Source organism: Rhipicephalus microplus, chromosome X, assembly GCF_043290135.1.
Source record: "Rhipicephalus microplus isolate Deutch F79 chromosome X, USDA_Rmic, whole genome shotgun sequence".
Classification (NCBI taxonomy): Eukaryota; Metazoa; Arthropoda; class Arachnida; order Ixodida; family Ixodidae; genus Rhipicephalus; species Rhipicephalus microplus.
In genome coordinates, this window is record NC_134710.1 from 31,219,281 (window position 1) to 31,241,926 (window position 22,646).

At 50.4% G+C, this 22,646-nt stretch overlaps 1 protein-coding gene across 4 annotated transcripts in view; it reads left to right on the top strand.

Annotated features, from left to right (window-relative positions):
- Positions 1-22,646, top strand: part of LOC119175769 (M-phase inducer phosphatase 1-B) — a 157,930-nt gene that overhangs the window by 31,216 nt on the left and 104,068 nt on the right. For all 4 annotated transcript variants that reach the window (XM_075876141.1, XM_075876142.1, XM_075876143.1 and 1 more), the window contains one exon: positions 9,534-9,603. In XM_075876141.1, coding sequence (XP_075732256.1) covers positions 9,534-9,603 — 70 coding nt within the window. The remainder of the gene's footprint in view (positions 1-9,533; positions 9,604-22,646) is intronic.

Genomic DNA, 22,646 nt, shown 5'->3' on the forward strand with positions numbered 1-22,646 from the left:
ATCAATCAATCAATCAATCAGTGAAGCACCACCGAGGCGGCGTCTTCAAGATCGCCTGGAAGCGTATCCATGGAGCTCGTGCAGTCACGTTAGGCGAATCAAGCTTCAGACTAGGGGTGGGCATGTTTTCTGAGTCGACTGAGAAGGTGTTACGAAATCGCCTTCTGCTCGTCTGAGACACAATGTTGGCTTCCCGGGCTGTGTAGCTGTGTGCGTCTCTGTTCGCCGTCGTCGTTTCCCAAGTTTGCGCCCGTTGTTAAGAAAAGGAAATATTTTTTACCTGGCCGCTAGCTTCACCGAATAACACCACGGCTGCAATATTAATGAGATTTAACAATATCGCTAATCTCATTAATATTGTAGCCTTTAAATGTTCGCTTAATTCCTTCACGGCTGCGAAAATAGTCGAAATGGGCAAGACGTTAAAGTGGCTTCGTCAAATAGAAGAGTGCGCGCCTCACCTACAAAGCCGTTTCTGTGTACTTTCAATGCCTGTGTGCCGCCATAGTTTACTAAAATTATCTAGAGGGGACTCTGGCGCTGCGATCGTTCAGTGACCTTGGAAATGATGGGTAGTACACAGATTTGCCTAGTCTTCGTACTTGCGGTCGGCGAATCACACTTGTGGCTTCGTTTATTGCTGGTTACGGTTTTGTTTTGAAGGAAAGAACGAACCCTTTTCAACTTCGTGACCCGATTCGAAATGGTAAGACTAAAAAAAAATAAGGTGGTGTAGCGCAAACGCTCATCATTGGCCGATTTTTTTTTCGGTTTTTCGTGAGAAAACATCTCCAAGCCACACGAACACACACGGAGCCAAAAGCAGGCCAGAAGTACGAAGATTATTGGCGTATTCGGTTGGCCGCTCTGGTCCTCTGGCTCAGAGTCGCCAGATGGGCTGTGTTCCAATTCTCAGACAGCACGTAGACAGTCCACGCAGACTGCTTAGAAGACCGCACCGAGCCCATGCTGTCCGATAATTGGAACACGTTTAGACAGCTTTTACGCGACAATGCGCCACCTCGCGTCGAGAAAAAAAAAGCTAAAAAAACGTAACAGTTGTAACTTATGGCTTGTTTTGTGTTCAAATCAAAAACAAATAAACTTTACTCACATTGAGCGTCTGGGAAAGCGTCTGCTTGTGTGCAGACGGCCATTCTGGCGAGATTTGATCTATCTGAGCGATTCGCTGAGCCGCCATTTTGTTTAGACAGCAAAGTAGCCTGCATCGTATTTGTCTACGATGGGGTCTTCTCGGAGCTGTCTACTTTGCCGACTACGTGAGAATTGGAATGGGACCTAAGATGGCCGCTGTCCATTTAGCTGTCTATTTAGCCGTCTACGGTGAGTATTGGAACACAGCCATGCAGAGGCAGCTCGTGATCAGAGTGCGAGAGGCAGCGTATACCCACAGAATTCATCGGCGATCTCGGACAAAGCCACCTAGAATCTTCAAGGTGGCTTTGTCTCAGAGCGCCCATAGAGCAGCGTGCCTGTAGCGCCACCGTGCAGCCAGCGTGGGAAAGCTGCTTCCGCGGAAATCTGTTTATCCAGTTCGGTGAGAGCTGAATCTTTTCCACGGAGCCCGTCAAGGATTTCCTGCTAGTCGGTGGCAGACTGTAATGTGTCTCGCAGGAGGACATTGGTGACTTCGAACAAAAGTCGGGTCGTGGCACCGCGAATGATGCCGCGATGTCTGCGTAGTTTGTCCATCCTGGGAACGTCTGGATGCTGAGGATGTCGGCCTTCTCCCGGGTTTTTTGGCACCAATATGTTACGACAGCGACAAGACCAACACCCGCGTTGCCCTGGTTGAACACTTCGTTCTTTCTTTATTGCGTGCTCACGTGCCTCCCCCCCCCCCCGCTCCTGCGCTCGATTTTTCGCGCGTCTGCGCAGCATAGCGTTTCCCGCTGTCACAGGTCCCGTTAATTAGGGAGGCGATCGCCGGGCTGATTCCAAGGGCCGAAATATCGCCCCCCCCCCAAACCGCACCACGAAAGCGTGGACAATTCAGAAGTGGTCCTTTTTGGCGCGCCAGCGGACGCCGGCTGTGGCCCAAAGAACAAGTCAGAGCCGAGAGTTGATAAACAAAACAAAATTATATTCTCAATTATGCCAGATCAAAACAATACACAAGTATGCACACTCCACAATAGTTGAATACAATATGTCACCAATCAAACAACGTACTACACAATACAATCAGCCACACTCGAAACAACGGACACAGACAACAATACGCACTACAATGCAGTCGCATGCATCGAACAACCAAGACACTTAAAGACTAAAGAGTTAGAAAACTTATTCAGTCTAAAGTTCTTGGAACAAAAGTCTGAATGATACTCTTCCGAGAATCACTCACTAAAAGTCTAGCGTTGTTGTCGTTCCGCTGCCCCCGAAGTTTCTCTTCCAGGAAACCTCGCGTCTTCAATTGGCCACTCTCCAAGCTTCAAACTTCTTCGCCGGAAACACGTCGGTTTCACACACGCAGCTGTGGCCACGCGTCTTCGCTCGATAGCGGTAGACACACACACTCTTGCCTGTAGCTCGAGTCTTCACCCCTCAGGGGGAAATCCTCTTCTTCTCCTTTGTCACGGAAAACAAAAGACTTCGCCCACAAGGCGGAACACCCTACGCACTCTGGCGCATACTTTCTTCTCCTGCTTTGTCACTAAGGACAAAACCTTCGCCGACAGACACGGCGGAATACCCTACGCACACTGGCGCTAACTTCCTTCTTCTCCTGATCTCCCATCTCGGCTGCTCGATTAAATACCTTCCGCGCGAGATTCCAGAAAGGTCTCATCATTTCGTCGGCGCGATACGCAGCGAAGGCTGGGAAGAGGGCGAGACGGTACGAGGGCCGTCCGCGAAAGATGACCCAACCCTGCATCACCACGCCCCTTTCCATCGAGAACTCTCTAGGGCTTGCTCGGGCGCCGATGCGAGGAGGTTCGTCGGCGAACCCACGCTTCCGAGGGGAGAGGGACGCGCGCCCGGGGAGTCTTTGGATGCTTGTTTTCTTTTTTTTATCGTTGACCTCGAGGCGTCCTTCCGGCGTTTCGTCGCGAGAATTTGGCGGCGCGCCCTTTTTGAGCGCTCGTTTTGGGACACCCGCCAACTTTTTCCCGCGGTAAACTTGGCATGTATATGTTAGGAAGCTCTATGTGTGCCGCAACAACCGCCCTTACGTTTGGCACCGCTTAATAAACTTTTTTGCATTTCCGATAGAGGCGGAAGTGTTGTAGGCCCGTGTGCTCAGATTTGGGTGCACGTTAAAAAACCCCAGGTGGTCGAAATTTTTGAAGCCCTCCACTATACGGCGTCTCTCATGATCATATGGTGGTTTTGGGACGTTAAAACTCCACCTATCAAATCTTACTCAACTTGTTCGCGTCTCTCCTGACATTATAAAACGAACCCTTGTTTTGTGACACCTGCACTTCCGGTTCTGCGACGCCCCTGCGTCACCGTTTCCTCGATTGGCCTCGTCTGCGATTGTACTACGTTTGCTTACTCGCACTTCAGTTGCCCTTCTTCATCTTTACGTGGGCAGCTACTTGACGGGGCGTGCAGGGCAAGATTGTTCTTCTTGTGCGAAGACGTCAACGCGATGGGGAATTTTTTTTTTAACTTTGGACTGTGATAGCTCTGAGATCGCTGCGATTGAATAACGGAACGACACATAAGTGGTGGGGTAACGTGCATCCCAATGTATATGGGCTGGTGCAATTAAAACAATATGTTTTAAATCAAGAACGCAACACATGCACTGACTCTAACCCGTTATGCTTGTGGTACGGGTCGGGGTACTTTTATTTGTTTTTTTATACCCCCCCCCCCCCCAATATGCATTGTCTCTTACACACGGACCCCGCCGCGGTGGTCTAGTGGCTAAGGTACTCGGCTGCTGACCCGCAGGTCGCGGGTTCGATTCCCGGCTGCGGCGGCTGCATTTCCAATGGAGGCGGAAATGTTGTAGGCCCGTGTACTCAGATTTGGGTGCACGTTAAAGAACCCCAGGTGGTCAAAATTTCCGGAGCCCTCCACTACGGCGTCTCTCATAATCAAATGGTGGTTTTGGGACGTTAAACCCCACAAATCAATCAATCTTACACACGGACGCACACTATCTCTCACAATTCCACTAAGCCATTAAATCAATAATTGAATAGTCGCGCATTCTACAGAGCTAACGGTGTACTTCATGACAAAGTGCTGTCGGGCTGTTGTCGATAAAACAGCACCACGAATTGTAAGTATAGCTCGGCGATGCGCAAACGCACTTGTCGGTTTCTACACCGCATTGTTGTTGTTGGTGGTAGTGATTCGAGGAAGAATTAGGCGTCTTATTTCTGCAGCCCATTAGGGAGCACGGCGCAGCGTCTGCCCGCATTGAGCGGCAACGTTGTTTGGTTTGGGCGACCTCGGTATTCAGTATTTATAACGCTTGCTCGAATTTGCACGCTAGTTTGTTGTTACTGTGTTTTGATAAGTTATTCCGCGAATAGAATTCGACCTCAGCTCGACGATTCCGCTCTATAGCTGTTTTCTTTCAACCGTCTTTAATAAACATCTAATGTTCTCCGCTCTGCTGCCTCTTGTAATTGCTCAAATTTAACTTGAATACCAATTAACGTTGCTTCGTTCCCGTAACCTGGCGTTCTGCTGGGACCGTCTTGTGCGCCACCAAGAATGTTTTCACTTGCGGGATTATACCGAATATTCCGGAAACAGTTTTTATTGGCGGTTTAGTTTACATGCGTGAACACGCAAAAAAAAAAAATGCAGCTTTGCACTAGTCTGCAGCTGCCTCAAGTGTGGAGCTGGGCAGCCTTCTCTTAGGTTTTCTTTCTTTTTCGCCTTAGCAGTTTTTCTGTGTTTTTTTTTTCACTCTTTGTCCATTCATTTCTATTTTTCTCCCTACTTCCCCCGTTTCTTTCTTTTCTTCTTTCTTTTTCTTTTCTATTTGTGTGCGGGGTTTTTGCCCGAGTTAGGCGAAGCGACAGCACACGACCTTCCGGGCCCCTAAACTGCTCCGCCCAATGCCTATCACCGTCAAGGCGCTCGAAAAAAAATAACAATAGGAAGAAAGACCTCTCTTTGGCGCGAGCACGCGTTCAATACAAGGCTTGCACGAAGGTCACATCCGGGAACGAGAGGAAACGCACTAAGCTGGCGTACAACCGTGATTTACTACATAGCTGTTGTACTGTTCCGGCTGTTCGCCCCGCCGTAGTGGTCTAGTGGCTAAGGTACTCGGCTGCTGACCCGCAGGTCGCGGGATCGAATCCCGGCTGCGGCGGCTGCATTTCCGATGGAGGTGGAAATGCTGTAGGCCCGTGTGCTCAGATTTGGGTGCACGTTAAAGAACCCCAGGTGGTCAAAATTTCCGGTGCCCTCCACTACGGGGTCTCTCATAATCATATGGTGGTTTTGGGACGTTAAACCCCACATATCAATGTTCGGAATGTTCAATAAAGCGAGATGTCCGTTTTAAGGTGCCAACAGTCTTTATTTTGTCTATGTTAACAAATCAGGCAAGCAACTTCAATATACGCGTTAAGAACGTGCGTATTGCATCGAGCATGTGCACAGTATTGAAAAAAAAAAACGGGCCCGTCATTCTCACACAAATAAAATTGAATGATCGATGTGAGGAACGTCATGGCTATCTAATAAAGCAGTGTTGGCAGTGCAAGTATCAAACTAGAATGGAAATTGGATGACAACAACGGCTTGTAGCGGGTGCTTTGCGCAAGGCTTCTATGAGGCGCTCGCATCCGCTTTTCGCCACCGTTCGCCGTTTGTGGCGCCACCTGTACACTGTCGTTCTTTATGAAAGGGAACACGTGATCACGTGACCTCTACAACGGCTGTCTACAGTATGATAATTGCAACTTGAGTGAGTTGGTACGGATTTATCTTGATTTTAATAGCGCACTGGAGAACGAGGACTTAGAAGAAAAGTAAGGGCACAACACGGGTGCTGACTCGCAACAGATTTTTATTAAGAGCATGCAAATATAAAGGTGTAAAAATGGACAGAAAACAGATAATCATTGATATCAACATGTGTAGGGGGCGTTTAGGTATTGGAATTCCGCATCGCTTAGCGCGATAGAGGGTACGCTGATACATTTATCCCCTTTCCTTTGAATGTGGAACGCTTCGACGATCTCCCTCGCTAACTGTTGTTTATGACGTGACAATATTTCAGTGTCGGCGAAGAACGGAATGCAACCGCACTGTTTACTATGGGCGGCGAGTGAACATGGTTCGGTGTACGATAGTGATCGTTCATGCTCCCTAAGACGGATATTGATACATCTCCCGCTCTGTCCAGTGTATGATTTTCCGCATGATAGTGGAATCAGGTAGACGATGACCGCCATTATTCATTCAATGTACCGAAGAGTGTGTTTGATGCTGCAAACGCTGCGAACCCTCCCATGTACTCTGACTTGTGTGTCAATGCTTTTCCTGACTTTTGCGCTAATGGATTCCAGCTTTTGTGGGGAAGAGGAAAAAAAAAACTACATCAACGCCGCAACGTAGGACCAGTTTGCCCCGCCGCTGTGGTCTAGTGGCTAAGGTACCCGGCTGCTGACCCGCAGGTCGCGGGATCGAATCCCGGCTGCGGCGGCTGCATTTCCGGTGGAGGCGGAAATGTTGTAGGCTCGTGTGCTCAGATTTGGGTGCACGTTAAAGAACCCCAGGTGGTCGAAATTTCCGGAGCCCTCCACTACGGCGTCTCTCATAATCACAATGGTGGTTTTGGGACGTTAAACTTCACAAATCAATCAACGTAGGGCCAGTTATTCAAACCGTGAGTCACACGATGAGTGTACGGAATGGCCGTGTACTCTTTTGCTCTCATAGCCCGTTCGTTCTTTGTCGCCTCCCGCCTGTGAACGATTTGGCTTCAAACGTTCGCGCACCTTTTCACAGGCTTGCGCGATGGTGTGTTCCGGAAAAACCTGCTTGGTTGTGTGTTGCTACCTGGGAAGCTAATCTGTTGCCCGTCCTAAGCAAGGCTGAGTGAACATATGACGCGCCTATGCCCTGTTTCATTATCTTTGAATGGTCTGAAGTGAAATCTAGCACTGGCTTAAGTGAACGAGGATGAAAGCGCCAACACACGTGTGTAGGCCCAAAATCTAACTTCAGGTCTATAGGAACGGGAGCACCCCTTCTGTCATCAACTCGTTCACTTAAGCCATTTCTGCCTACAGTATCTTGCAGCGCTTGTCCAGTGGCCATAAATAGTTGTTTTGTTTGCCAATAGATGACGCCAACAGCCAACGCCTTTTGCTGTTGGTTGATGATGGTCCTGTAGGCAGCCGCCGCAGGGCGCATGCGACGCGCCCACGTGTTCCCTTTCATAAAGGTTGACAGTGTACAGTGAAAGCAGATACGCACGAGCGGATACTAAAATTGCGGCTGCTATCGTCTGCAGACAATATACTCAGACGGTAGCCATTTCATGCTTCCGTCTACTCTCGATTACGGGAGATCCAGCCGTTTCGCTTACTTGCTTTTTTTTTTTTTAAATGAAATGTCTAACGTGGTCTCACGTGAAGGTGTTTAGCTTCATTTGTATAAATGCACAAGTAGATGTTATTGCTTTTAGGACAGAATCGAGTGGATGTTGCGCAAATTATTATGTAATCGGTGGCAAAGGCGATTGGTAAAAACAAATAATTTATTTTCCTGCTCGCATAGCATCGCGAACTTTCCACCGTCAATCGCTGCTACGGATCTCGGTGGACGAAAATCTTGCTTCATTTAAGTTTTTTTTTTTTTTTTCCTAGTTTGAAACATTGCTAAAGCAGCTTTGCATGCGGCAGAGGACGTTTATTTGTTCTGGGGAAGCATCGCAATTCAGTTCGCATTTCGAAAGCAACCAGCAGCTAAGGCGCCCGTCGCGCTTGACTCTGACTATAGTACATACATGCGTGCGCGTACACTCGTAGAGAAAAAAAAAAGAAGTACCAGTACTTGCTAACTTTGGGATAGTAATGGTTTGTCACATGTTACAACACTGGTAGTAAGCGCAGTTAGTAACCGCGAGGGTGGTAACAGTTACTACCGTTGCAGTTACTACCAGCAATTAGTAACTGTTACTACCCTAGCCGTTACCACCCATGGGTAGTAACTTTTAAAGGTTTCAAGAAAAAGAGTAGTAACCAATACTACCTTGTTTATTCATTTAGGCATATTATTTCTCCATTGTTAATGTTGGTCAATCGATGTCTAATTACTACACAACTTCGGGAAAGGTAGCGTGGTGTACCATGAACGCAAAGAACGCATAGACCTAACAAGTTCGTTACTTTTTACGCATGCAGTATAAAGTAAGCGTGGGGTATATATAGCCCTTTCTTTCCATGTGCGTGTGTGGCACAAGGGAGCACTTGTGTTTCAGGATGAAATATAGCAAATGTGAACCTATGACACTGTATTGTACTACCTGGTTACGTGTGTTTGGGAATGTAACACAAGACTTTTAATCAGCCTTATTCGTAAAAAAATATGTCATATCTATTCATTATAAAAGAGCCACAAAAAAGCATTATGTACAGCAGCCGAAACAAGGTACCGAACTCATTCTCAGGGCATTTGAATGCTTCACACGGCTAATATATCAGCGCTAAAAGGTAAGGACCGTTTTTGGGGGTTGGACGCGCCAAAACAATGACAATATTTGGAGACACCCTGCAGTGGATTAATTGTGAATGCCTTCGAGGCTATTTGTGACCGTCTGGTTATTTTGATCCGCTGGTCTTGTTAATTTTCTGTAATTTAGTGAGTTCGTTGTAATTGTCTGTTAAAGAGGGTGTAGCACTCGCTTATGGTTCGTTAACTTGTACTTCTCCGTTTCGACAATATCAGAATGACGTTTACACATCTCGGTTGTGTAATTTAAAGCAAAATGTATTTCCTTGAATGTATGGTTAACTTCCGCGTCATAATTTTTTTGTTTAATACTGACACGTCGAGACGATTTCTCTCATAAATTATCAGAATCGGAATCCACCCATGGGTAGTAACTTTTAAAGGTTTCAAGAAAAGAAGTAGTAACCGAGACAACCCTGTTCATTATTTTGGCACATTATTTCTTCATTGTTAATGTTGGTCAATCAATGTCTAATTACTACACAACTTCGGGAAATGTTCGGGATGTGTTAGGAATCGCACACCATTTTGGAGTAGATAGTCAATAGCCGGGTAGCAAAGAGGTAGTATCGGGGCAAGAAAGCGAGTAACGACTGCAGTTACTAGCTCTTTCATTCCAGTTACTAACTGTTTACTAACGTAGGTAGTGAACAGGGCGCGAAAAGTTAGTAACGGTTGCAGCTAGTAACTGTTTACTAACGTAGGTAGTAAACAGGTAGCAAAATGGTAGTAACTGCTGCAGTTGCTACCTTTTTTTTAGTAACTTTTGAAGAGTGTAGTTTCACCAGTGCCGTGGCTGATGTAGCCGCCTCCCCATTGCTCAACCCGTGTGTGCTGTCTGGGCGCAGGGTTCTCAAGGACGTGTCCAACCGAACGAACCTCGGCCGGCGCCAGTGCAACTGGAGGCGCCGATTGCTGGTAAGTGTGCGCCCTGCTCACCCCGACTTGCAGATAGCTCTCACCCCGACGGGCCGCTTGCAGATAGCGCTGTTGAAAGTTCCCGACGCTATAGTAAACACGGTCGCCGCGCCAAGCCTGGCTTCCTTCTTTCTGCGGAACTGCCCTGCTGTGGGGCTCTCGTGGCCGGCGCTTGTTCCTTGATGGGCGCGCGCCGTCTTCCCAAACTTCAGATTAGTATACGAGCCGCGCTGTATCTTGTTTGGAGCCGCGGAGACTATGTCCCGTATTCAGAAACGCTCCTCGACTCGAATTTTATCCTTCACTTGAGTTGCGCACTGCGCCGCTGCTCGACTGAAATTGACGCTACGCTTCTCAAGAATCGCTGCAGGATATTGCCGATATGCAGTGACTTGACCCGCCAAGAGACGGTGCTCCCATCGACATTTTCAAGTCGAGGAGACTCCTTGAGTGAAGGAGCGTTTGTGAATACGGGGGTATATATTAGGTGGCTGGAGGCTGTATATTAGGTGGCTTAAACTAAAATGTTCCGACTTACAAAAAAAGTATCCGAGAGTAATCTTCGACCCGCAAAACTCGGTATGTAAAAAAACGTCGAGTGTGACTCGATACAGGTTCATTCGATTAATCGGGATACCGTTACTGTACAGAGTCTACCCAAACGGATAGAAATTCACCACTTTGCGCAGGTTCTGTCTTTTGCCGCTGCTGAACACTATGAACGGTGTTTTTTTTTTTTTTCTCAGACCTCCTCGTTTGAACACGGCTACGGTCTTAGCTGAGCACTTTGTTCACAGACGCTCGGTGGCTAAAAATATTTCGCAAATTATCTTTCTGGCGTTCCCGGGCACCCTTTCGGGTGCGAGTTGATATTAGTAAAGCTGATTTTCATTAGTTTCTGAACATAATTCTTCAAAGCCTATAGTCTTATACAACCGAGCGATTTTTGTTTTATTTTACCACGAAAATACTCCGACCCACTCGCGCACTACCGAAAGCAACGATGCCGCTATCAATCTGCTCAGAAAAAAAAAAAGGCTCAAATAGGAAGCAAGCTGTGACATGTAGAAGGCTACAGGCGAGCACATGGTATGAGGTTGTCGAAACAACCCTATTACCTCGCCCATGGATAAACCGAGCGGACAAGATAATCCAGAAGACCAGTGGGAGGCGTCGATGATCCCTGAGGACCAGCTCTGACGACTAGTGGAAAGGGCTCGGGCGTCGGCGGCTAGCCATGGCTAAGCCTGGAATGAGGAAGTCACCCACTTGTGGACGAAAAGACGCCCGCCTGGTCGCACAATAGTCTGATTCTCTCCAGTGACCGATTTTTCTGATATATATGTATACGCTCAATTTTCTATCCCAAAAGTCTGATCAGGCTGCTCATAAGCTTATAGTGTTCTTTTTTTTATATACGCTAGGCCTTGTTTCCGCCTTCTAGTTTGTTTAGCAAACTATTTACTGGTTATTTTATTTACGCGAACTTACGTCATTCGTATTATCTCCTTTACGGTTATATTAACACTGTCAACTGAGCGTTATTATTTTACTAAGTGTGAAATCAATGGTCTGTTGACGTTGTGTGTGTGTGTGTGTGTGTGTGTGTGTGTGTGTGTGTGTGTGTGTGTGTGTGTGTGTGTGTGTGTGTGTGTGTGTGTGTGTGTGTGTGTGTGTGTGTGTGTGTGTGTGTGTGTGTGTGTGTGTGACGAAAACGCAAATCTTGGATTACAAAAAAAAAGTTTACCGCAAGTAAATCTATTGACGTGGCTATTTAGGGATTTCTTTTTTAATGCACTTTTGCGAGCAGTCCCGACAGCTCGTTTTCTCTGCTGCGCTGCGGAAACGTGCTGTGTCCAAGAAAGCGACCGCCGTAAAGATGTGAGCGCATCGTGTACTATAATTTACAGCGTGTCAGTCGTTGTCACGGTAACGAGAATAGAAGAAAAGGCCTGGCCGCATGTTATTCTTCGACTCAAAATTTATTCCCTGATCTTCATCCCTCTGTCTCTCTGCTTCTGATCGCATCCCTTCGCTAGGAGTGGGCACTTTTTTTTTTTCATTTAATATAAAGAAGCGTTACCAAACAACTGTTGGTTCAAATTTACTTGATGTTTTCGTTTATGTGGTGCGTTCTTTTCAACGGAACGAAAGGAGAACGCCTTTCCGATGGAGGCGGAAATGTCGTAGGCCCGTGTGCTCAGATTTGGGCGCACGTTAAAGAACCCCAGGTGGTCGAAATTTCCGGAGCCCTCCACTGCGGCGTCTCTCATAATCATATGGTGGTTTTGGGACGATCAATCGATCAAATCGGGTCGAGATGTCGCGAGAGCCGCAGGTAAGGTACGCAATGGTCGTTGCGGGCGCAACGCAAGCGCCGCGATCTATAGCGTGCGGATCTCCGGCGTGCGCAAACGCACGCACCTCTCTTAGATCAAGCGCATGCGCAGTTCTGCTCCCTCTCGCCAGTTGCGCGCGCTAGACTGAAAAAAAAAAATCTTACGAAACGCGTGGGTGCTTTTTTTTTTGGGGGGGGGGGGGGGGGGTAGAGGCGCTTTTCGAGAGGCTCACAAGACCCCTGGACTGTCCACGGCCAGTGTATAGAGTCTCCCAGATGGTGCGGCGGCACTTGCCACGACTTGGGACTGCGGTTCTTCGCGCGCAGTTACGCCACCGATAGATTCAAAATATTGATTGATTCATTGATTGATTGACTGATATGTGGTGTTTAATGTCCCAAAACCACCATATGATTGTGAGAGACGCCGTAGTGGAGGGCTCCGGAAATTTCGACCACCCGAGGTTCTTTTACGTGCACCCAAATCTGAGCGCCCGGGCCTACAGCATTTTCGCCTCCACTGAAAAATGCAGCCGCTGCAGCCGGGATTCGATCCCGTGACCTGCTGCGGGTCAGCTGCCGAGTACGTTAGCCACAAAGAGCACCGCGGCGGGACAGATTCAAAATATAAAGGGAAGAAGCATGAACGTGATGTGCTCCTCTCCCCCCGGCACTTAACAGAACCAAAGGGCTTCTTGCATGGGGATGCAGAGTTTGACAGTCGAGCTTGCTTCAAGTATAGGCGTGAGACGGCACCGTTCCTTCTTACATAAGAACTGCTTTGGCAATTTGTTGCGATGAAACGCTCCCTTAATGCGGCACCTCACGACTTCCAGTGTTCAATAGCTGAAATTCGCTGCGGGACACGGTGACGGGCTCTTGTAGTGGTGGCCGCGCAGACTGCGTCAGCGTGTATTAGTATACACTTGGCGAAGTGGTTTTAGTTGCAGCGAAATCTACGAGCGAGCGAGTTGATAGGGCGACGGGAGGTCGTCAATTATTCTGAGTGCGTAAATGCTTGAAGCGTCCGAAACACAAATGCAGCGCTCGTCTCTAGCCACTAATGACCAGGCTGAGAGCCACTACACCCCAGTCATCCGCAGCAGGTCGCGCGCCCACGTGCCCGAACTGCTCACTTCTCCGCCTCGTTCATCCCCCGAACTACCAAAGACTGGAACGGCCTTCCTGCTGACATTGCCGCCATCACCTGCCCATCATTGTTTCAGCAGCATATAACTAATCAATATGAAATGTCTATGTGAGAAGTTCTAACCCACCCCTTATGTAATGCTTCCTTCGGGAAGCTCTTAAGGTTAATAAACTGAACTGAACTGATAGTATGCGCTCTCTTCTGTTCTCTCGCTTTTCAAACTGATCTCGAAGGAGCTACGCTCTAACTTCGTGCTAGTCCTGACAGTAAGTTCTTCGCCGCACCCTCTTTATTCGAACGTTTCGCCCAAAACTCGGACACGTCGCGCACATTCAGTGCGCCTAACGGAACGTCTGCTTCGGCGCATTCTTTAGAAACGATGGGAGCTTGTATACGCATTTATCACTCCGCTTGACAGCGCGTTACAGCCGTGCTGGCACTGAACCCTGACGGGCGAGACGCAGCTCTGGCGTGTGTGCACAAGTCCGCCGCGGACTGGGAGAAATGGTCACGTGTTCGAGGGGGGGGGGGGACGCTCTTCCGCGTTTGCGTCGAACGCTTGTCATGTTTCCGATGTGGTTTGTTGCTTTTCGCGTGCCGTAGAGGATTTTTTTTGGGCGAATGGCGATGGGCACCGCGACACGGCCGCGAAACACTGCCGGGACTCGTGATGGGTGACTGTTTGATGAGGCACACGGCGACAAAAAATAGGGGGGGGGAGGGGGGGGGGGGTTCGGCTTAGCGTGGTAGTAGGGGGAGTGAAGGAGGTAGTGTTACTTTAGCGCGAACATTCTTTGCGGACAGCGAATTTCAGAATAGCGGCATTTCGCTTAGAGTACCGCGAATGGATGGTTGATATGGAAGACCTGATCTTATCGGGGCGGTGTACATGTATGCCACCGGGCGCGACATAAAAAAATTTGTTTCTTCAGTTAAGACGATCTTACTATAGAAAAAAAAAATGTCCGTCTCAGTGGAACAGGGGCTATGATGCTCGGCTTCTGAACCGAAGGTCGCGGGTCCGATTCCGGCCGTGGCGGTCGCATTTTGATGGAGGCGAAATGGTAGGGGTCAGTTGCACGTTAAGAACACCAGACGGTCAACATTTCTGGAGCCCTTCACTATGGTCTCTCAAATGACAATATCGTGGTTTTGGGACGTGAAACCCCAGGTATTATTATTATTAGTAGTAGCATTAGTAGTAGTATTAGTAGTAGTAGTAGTAGTAGTTGTAGTAGTAGACAAGAAGAAAAACGTAAATTCGCAGACCAGTTCTCCGCCCCATAATAACATTCTTTTTCCCACTATTGTTTCTCCTTTCTACGTATCACGCATATGGAAGCGTGGATTAGGTTAGCAACGAAATGAAACACGACAGAAAAGACGCTCTTATGTCGTGTGTAATTTTCAGTCGAGCGTGTTATTTCTTTGTAGTCAAATCCGCGCTCCCCTATGTACGATGTTCAACCAACTAGCCCAAACAGCTGACCTTTCTATCTTGTTTTCTGGGATCAATTGTGACCGTCCCGTCTTACGTATTTCTGTCGCGGACTTGTACAGCTTTCTATTGTTCTTAAAACCCAAAACCCCATGTTAGCTCGTGCCCAAGCGTACACGTGGGTGGATAACTTCACATTCAATCAGAACATGCTCTGGCGTTTCCTCCTTAGCTTCCCCCACAGCATGTGCATTGTACTGTTTATACTGAATCTCGCTTTATAACTACGCAAAGCAACCCTACCTCGCTTGATACGGTATAGCGCTTTCGCCCGAGTTGCCTTCCTTCTGACTTCGTTCTTGCCCTTTAGTTAGTGACTAAGAAAATTTTATGGTGCCATCTATTGGCAGATTCAGATCATTTCCGGTAATACTCTATTCTGCTCCATGCGGAGCAAGTCTATTCCATTGGCGGATTGAGAGTGCTCCCTGTATGTTCCATTTGCAGATCTGGAGCAGCTTCGTCGCGAGATCCACTCCACGGAGCAAATTTTTCTACTACGCGAAAATCTGCGAATTCGACCGGAAGTCGCAAGCGCCCCCCCGTGCCTTGAAACGGTGCCATATTTGGGCGCGCCAACGGACGCCGGTCGCGTCAGTTGCGCCTCGCGTCGAAGCTCACGTTTTGCTATTCAGGGTGTCCACTCAAGCAAGAAGAGTTCCATTCGCTTTCCATTCTGACCCTGCCATTTTCTCCAGAGGGAGGGAGTGTGTTCCGTTGGTAGATGCCCTTCCGTTGCCTTCCGCCAGAGTGGAGTGCTCCGGCGCAGAGTTGGTGGGTCACTCCGAATCCGCCAATGGACGACTCCATTAGATGCGAAGCATCGTGTATGGCCGGCGGCCGTGTCCCTCAGTCTTGCGGCGTCTAACCCCAGCCCCTTCTGCTCATGCGCGTCTGCTAGCCTACTCTCGCACACTCCTCTCTCTCCTCCGGGCATGCCTCTCCGCGGCTTTTACACCCTCTCTCGCCTCGCAACGCCGATGCTGGCGGCGTCTGCTGGCGAGTTTCATGATTAAAAAAAAAAAAAACGATTGCTCGCGCTGCACTGGATCTTGACTTCCAAGGTAGTGCCACTGGGAGATTTCTCCTGTGCGTTGTTGAACAATAAAAAAATTGCAGCGTGCGCGTCAACTAAAAGCGGACTGCGCCTCTCCGGGTCCAATCGGCGCCTTCTGTCTCTCATTGCCCGTTATCAGCGATTGGCGTGTTCCAGTAGGTAACACCGGTCCATCACTGCGTGCTTTGTGCCTCCCCAGGTTTCTCTCCTGCTCAATGCCGTGGCCAGCGTCAATGCCCCCGCCAGTGTCATTGTTAGCGCCAGCCCTCAATAAACTACACAGTCTCTCGCTCAAACGAACCATCTCCCCGCTGCTTCGCAACCACACACAGCTCCCTTTAGCGGGAGATGGCTTACTATTTTTCCATCGCTTAGCGCTCTTGCCATATCGCCAACACTGCCAGCCGTGCTGTTGAGCCTCGGTTCTTTTTCTCCACTGTGTGTCAACGCTCTTCCTATACAAATACCAGGACACCTCCTCTGCCCACTTACTCTCTGGCAGCTTCTCTTTGAACCTCATTTTGCTCTGAACTTCCTTCACTACAAAACTGGCCCATCCCATATCGCCCTTTACAGCATTTGTCGTCTTCACATGAATGCCCTGCCCGAGGCGTCCCACAGTTCTTTGATTCACATTCATTCCTGGTTGCAACCTCTGAACTCAATCACGCAGGGCCTTTCAATAATGCAGGCACGCATAAAAAAAGCCGAGAGAGTTTTCTGTCCGACTTGGCCAGCACCAGGTGGTCTAGTGGCTAAGGTACTCGGCTGCTGACCCGCAGGTTGCGGGTTCGATTCCCGGCTGCGGCGGTTGCATTTCCGATGGAGGCGGAAATGTTGTAGGCCCGTGTACTCAGATTTGGGTGCACGTTAAAGAACCCCAGGTGGTGGAAATTTCCGGAGCCCTCCACTACGGCGTCTCTCATAATCAAATGGTGGTTTTGGGACGTTAAACCCCACAAATCAATCAATCATTGGCCAGCACCAGCCTGCGTACGTACATGCAGCTGCAGTACACCCATCATACCTGCGCAAACGGGCTATTGCCCGCAATCATGCTCCTCCTCTTTGCTGCCGCGGCCTTTTCCTGCACCTCCACGTATGTATGTCAGCCTCAGCGTCAGGCTGATTCACAGCGCACTTCGGCATTGTCAGAAGACAAACCTATCCTAATAGTTCTTCCACCACTGCTCGACGCACATCAAGTGTTCGTCGCAGGCTGAAACCACCACACACCGATGCCGCACCACGGGTATTGGACGTTCGGTGTCCAGTGCTTGCAAGCCTTCCTTCAGCAGGCATCATGATCCGACGACCTACGGTGGAACGTGACACGCCTGAAGTCTTGCGTCCACTACTATAGAACGCAGCAGTGTAGTTGTAAGTTCACCTGTTTTTTTATGTTCTCCTCTTTTATCTCTCTTTTCATCCCTCAATCCCCTTTCCGCCGGTGTAGGATAGCAGACCGGACGCTCGGCTGGTTGACCTTCCTGCCTTTCCTTCTTCTACCTCCTCCTCCTCCTCGTTTATCCATACTGCGAGGTACTTTTATTCGCTTATTCTCGGTATTTCTCAGCTCTGTACTGACACCTGCTGATTGGGATCACTGAATACCATTAAGACACGGTTTTTTACCCTGAATCCGTGCCCTCCTTTGCGAGATATCGAACCAACTAGCCCGACAACTAACCATTATGATGCCATCTTTCATCCAGTGGCTGTGGCCTTGTATACCAATGGTTGGTGTAAGGCTGCGAATCGCGTACGCTCCCGCAATGTGGTATTTCGCAATACGCCAAAGTGTATGTATGTTTGGGCGCGTGTGCGCACCTTCTAAGCGGATGTCATCTGTAATGGCGTGCTGCCTGACCGGTAGGCTTTATTATTATTTTTCGTTTTTTTTTTTGTTGATAAGGGTGTTCGACTATTCGCGACCCCCGTGATATGGAAAGCGCTTTTTCCCAAGGGTGTCTATTATAGGCACGGTAAGACTCCTTTAAGGATGTCAACTGGTTTGCTGTGTGTTCCGCTAACACTGTCTAATAAAGGCAAACAAAAGAAGGCGGGGGGGGGGGGGGACTGTCACAGGCAGTCACTCAACGTTCAGTACGCAAGCAGACACAGTGAATGGGTAATGGTCTAAAATAAAGCAATATGTTTATAGACTGCACAGCGGTACATGGAATAATGCGAACAATGACCAAGTACAGGCAATCAGCGTACACGTATTCGATTGATCTGCGGTTACGACACAAGTAGCGAGAAATCGCCAATGGATACGCAGATCGAGCCAGCTTGAGAAGTTTGTGTGTACCGTTGACAATGCCGTGGACGCTGCTGTAATGTCTTTTCGTTCCATGTGATTCGCAGAAATACCTGCGTGATACGGCACGCTCCACGCTAAGCCGAGGCCGGCATTCCACGCATTCTTATTGCAAGTGTATACGGCAGAACGACCGCTCAGCGTCGGACGCGTTGTCCGAAGGGTCCGTCCGAATGCCTGTTCTTCCGTCCATTGTAGTTTCATAATTGTCTCGTAAATACGGCAACTACACTACAAGTAGATTCTTCTATGCCTTTCTTAGGTTTTGTGTAAGAGAGGAAGAAAACGAGCCTTTGATATCCTCCTGAGCACAACGACTTTTGTGGGCTGCACGATTCGCCCGAATAAAAAAAAACATTTTTTACATAGCTTGTCGCTGTGTCAATGCAGTGAAGAGCGAAATGAATGCATGGCTGCTCTATGGTGACGAGCGCGCGCACCATGCTGTTCCCCAGTCTGCTCGGGAACCACTCACTGGCAGTGACCGTGACGACGCGAAAGTAGAGCGCATTGCCACGAAGCTCCCAGAATGAATTTCATGATTCACGCTTCGTGGTTCAAGTAATTGAATCGGTTTCACTATAGTTTCGGCTTACTTTTGGATTAGAGTGAGCTTGTGAGCTCAAAGCAAGTTGACTGTCAGGTTGACTGGTCGGGTGGTGGTGGATTGTCATATTCGACGCCTGACAGCCGCTCCAATCATGATACGGTAGCAGCGCAACGGGAGCGGCTGATTAGAATTCGTTCCTAGCAGGCAGATGTGGTAGACTGTTATTTTGTTCGCTATACACCATGGTAAAGATGGAGAGGGGGGGTGGGGTCCTGGGCTTGGTGTGCCACCCCTTGGCTACGCTACTGGTGGATGGAAACCCGTGTGGTCGGGTACACACATGGAGACGGACACCCGGGTAGGAGAGTGGGAGTGGCTGACTGCGGTTTTTTTACCTTGGCGAGAGAAGTAAGCTTTAGCAAAGACTGGAGCGGAATCTGTATCATGTAATAAAGAAGGTTTAGCTGAACGCGCTGGCCGAACACGCAGACCGAAATAGGGTAAAATTAACACAAATTAAGGAAAAATGACTGGACTTCCGGGCTATATGTTGACCCTCTGACAATCCATACAACGGCGCACATCCTTGAACGTAATGACGGCAACTTCCCCCACTTGTACACACCTCCTTCCTATTTTGAAATATATGCATAATAAATATGTGCATGCACATTCATTCTTCCTGGTGAACGAGGCTCCCGTGCGGAAACTGAAACGTTCTGCTTTTATGTTATCATTCGTGGTTAAAGCCCATTTTAACCCCATAGGCTCGAAATAAAAATCACAACAGAGAAAGAGAGAGGTGACAATGGCACAGCCAGCGGCCGTGACATTGCCCTCACGTATACGTAGAGCACTGTGGCACGCCGCCAGTAACTTTTACTGCAACTTTTCAGATTGTGTAGTCTGCAGGAGTTTGCACACATGATGCCAGAGCAAAACAAAGCTGTTCACAAATGAAAACACCGCGCAGTCAGGGTAAAAACCAAACCACGCATCCAACCGCCAACTTTCCTTCACCTGAGCGAGGCGAGATCACGTGATCCAACCATGCACGTCACAGCGATTGCAGTGCTCGTGCTTCCAGTGGTGGGCCTCGCGCCTAGCCGCTGGTTGGGCGTTGCACGGATGAACATACTTTCGTAACCTCGAATAAATACAGGTCCATCGCAGTTGTCGTGTTTGGCAACGATCACTGCGCAGACACTCGCGATGGATGGATGGAAATTCCCTAACTGGGGAATGGGCAAACGCAGATCCCCTGAGAGGAAATGCGCGACCTCTTCAGAATGCGATGATCGTTCAGTGATTAGTCACTCCACCATGACCACCATAGTGAAAGCTGCGTGTTCTGTTCACAGTGATTCCTACACTGCAAAGCCTGTATATGGCCATTCGCCCTTTGTTGAATGGGAGACCATTGCCATAGTGATAAGTCGGGAAGCCCTGCGCGGCTCGTTGTTCGTACGAGTCTCTGTCGCCATGTCGAGGGAGAACCGTACGTGTCGGCATAATTTTGTTTTCGAAAACCTTGTTCGCAAATACCTATTGAAAGTGCAAACCGCAGACTTCAGTGAAGCTGTGACTGTGCGAAACGGTCCGCTGCATTTGCGCTGACTTTGACATATATGGTTTGCCCAAAATCGTTCCTATTGCTATTCCACCGCCCGCAGACATCCTTGCCGTGCTCGCTCGCCCGGACTTTTGTACCCGCACACCTACACGATTGTCTCTGCCATTCGCGAGGTTTCGGACAAAGAATGGTGGCGTGTGTCTGCGCACGTACATTTCCGTGCGAGCGCCGTGACTGGCGGACTCCGAACGAACGGCGGTCGTCTTTCAGCAGTCGTCCTCTGGCGCCGTCTTCGGTTTCCGTCGGCCCACAGACAGTCGATCGGAGGAAGCGGGCAGTCGTGCCTGGCGGTGCCTGGCGGACTCCGAACGAACGGCGGTCGTCTTTCAGCCGTCGTCCTCTGGCGCTGTCTTCGGTTTCCGTCGGCCCACAGACAGTCGATCGCAGGAAGCGGGCAGTCGTGCCTGGCGGTGCTTGGCGGACTCTGAACGAACGGCGGTCGTCTTTCAGCCGTCGTCCTCTGGCGCCGTCTTCGGTTTCCGTCGGCCCACAGACAGTCGATCGCAGGAAGCGGGCAGTCGTGCCTGGCGGTGCCTGGCGGACTCTGAACGAACGGCGGTCGTCTTTCAGCCGTCGTCCTTTGGCGCCGTCTTCGGTTTCCGTAGGCCCACAGACAGTTGATCGCAGGAAGTGGGCAGTCGTGCCTGGCGGTGCGTGGCGGACTCCGAACGAACGGTGGTCGTCTTTCAGCCGTCGTCCTCTGGCGCCGTCTTCGGTTTCCGTCGGCCCACAGACAGTCGATCGCAGGAAGCGGGCAGTCGTGCCTGGCGGTGCCTGGCGGACTCTGAACGAACGGCGGTCGTCTTTCAGCCGTCGTCCTTTGGCGCCGTCTTCGGTTTCCGTCGGCCCACAGACAGTTGATCGCAGGAAGTGGGCAGTCGTGCCTGGCGGTGCCTGGCGGACTCTGAACGAACGGTGGTCGTCTTTCAGCCGTCGTCCTTTGGCGCCGTCTTCGGTTTCCGTCGGCCCACAGACAGTTGATCGCAGGAAGTGGGCAGTCGTGCCTGGCGGTGCCTGGCGGACTCTGAACGAACGGTGGTCGTCTTTCAGCCGTCGTCCTCTGGCGCCGTCTTCGGTTTCCGTCGGCCCACAGACAGTCGATCGCAGGAAGCGGGCAGTCGTGCCTGGCGGTGCCTGGCGGACTCTGAACGAACGGCGGTCGTCTTTCAGCCGTCGTCCTTTGGCGCCGTCTTCGGTTTCCGTCGGCCCACAGACAGTTGATCGCAGGAAGTGGGCAGTCGTGCCTGGCGGTGCCTGGCGGACTCCGAACGAACGGCGGTCGTCTTTCAGCCGTCGTCCTTTGGCGCCGTCTTCGGTTTCCGTCGGCCCACAGACAGTTGATCGCAGGAAGTGGGCAGTCGTGCCTGGCGGTGCCTGGCGGACTCTGAACGAACGGTGGTCGTCTTTCAGCCGTCGTCCTCTGGCGCCGTCTTCGGTTTCCGTCGGCCCACAGACAGTCGATCGCAGGAAGCGGGCAGTCGTGCCTGGCGGTGCCTGGCGGACTCTGAACGAACGGCGGTCGTCTTTCAGCCGTCGTCCTTTGGCGCCGTCTTCGGTTTCCGTCGGCCCACAGACAGTTGATCGCAGGAAGTGGGCAGTCGTGCCTGGCGGTGCTTGGCGGACTCCGAACGAACGGTGGTCGTCTTTCAGCCGTCGTCCTCTGGCGCCGTCTTCGGTTTCCGTCGGCCCACAGACAGTCGATCGCAGGAAGCGGGCAGTCGTGCCTGGCGGTGCCTGGCGGACTGTGAACGAACGGCGGTCGTCTTTCAGCCGTCGTCCTTTGGCGCCGTCTTCGGTTTCCGTCGGCCCACAGACAGTTGATCGCAGGAAGTGGGCAGTCGTGCCTGGCGGTGCTTGGCGGACTCCGAACGAACGGTGGTCGTCTTTCAGCCGTCGTCCTCTGGCGCCGTCTTCGGTTTCCGTCGGCCCACAGACAGTCGATCGCAGGAAGCGGGCAGTCGTGCCTGGCGGTGCCTGGCGGACTCTGAACGAACGGCGGTCGTCTTTCAGCCGTCGTCCTTTGGCGCCGTCTTCGGTTTCCGTCGGCCCACAGACAGTTGATCGCAGGAAGTGGGCAGTCGTGCCTGGCGGTGCCTGGCGGACTCTGAACGAACGGTGGTCGTCTTTCAGCCGTCGTCCTCTGGCGCCGTCTTCGGTTTCCGTCGGCCCACAGACAGTTGATCGCAGGAAGTGGGCAGTCGTGCCTGGCGGTGCCTGGCGGACTCTGAACGAACGGCGGTCGTCTTTCAGCCGTCGTCCTTTGGCGCCGTCTTCGGTTTCCGTCGGCCCACAGACAGTTGATCGCAGGAAGTGGGCAGTCGTGCCTGGCGGTGCCTGGCGGACTCCGAACGAACGGCGGTCGTCTTTCAGCCGTCGTCCTTTGGCGCCGTCTTCGGTTTCCGTCGGCCCACAGACAGTTGATCGCAGGAAGTGGGCAGTCGTGCCTGGCGGTGCCTGGCGGACTCTGAACGAACGGCGGTCGTCTTTCAGCCGT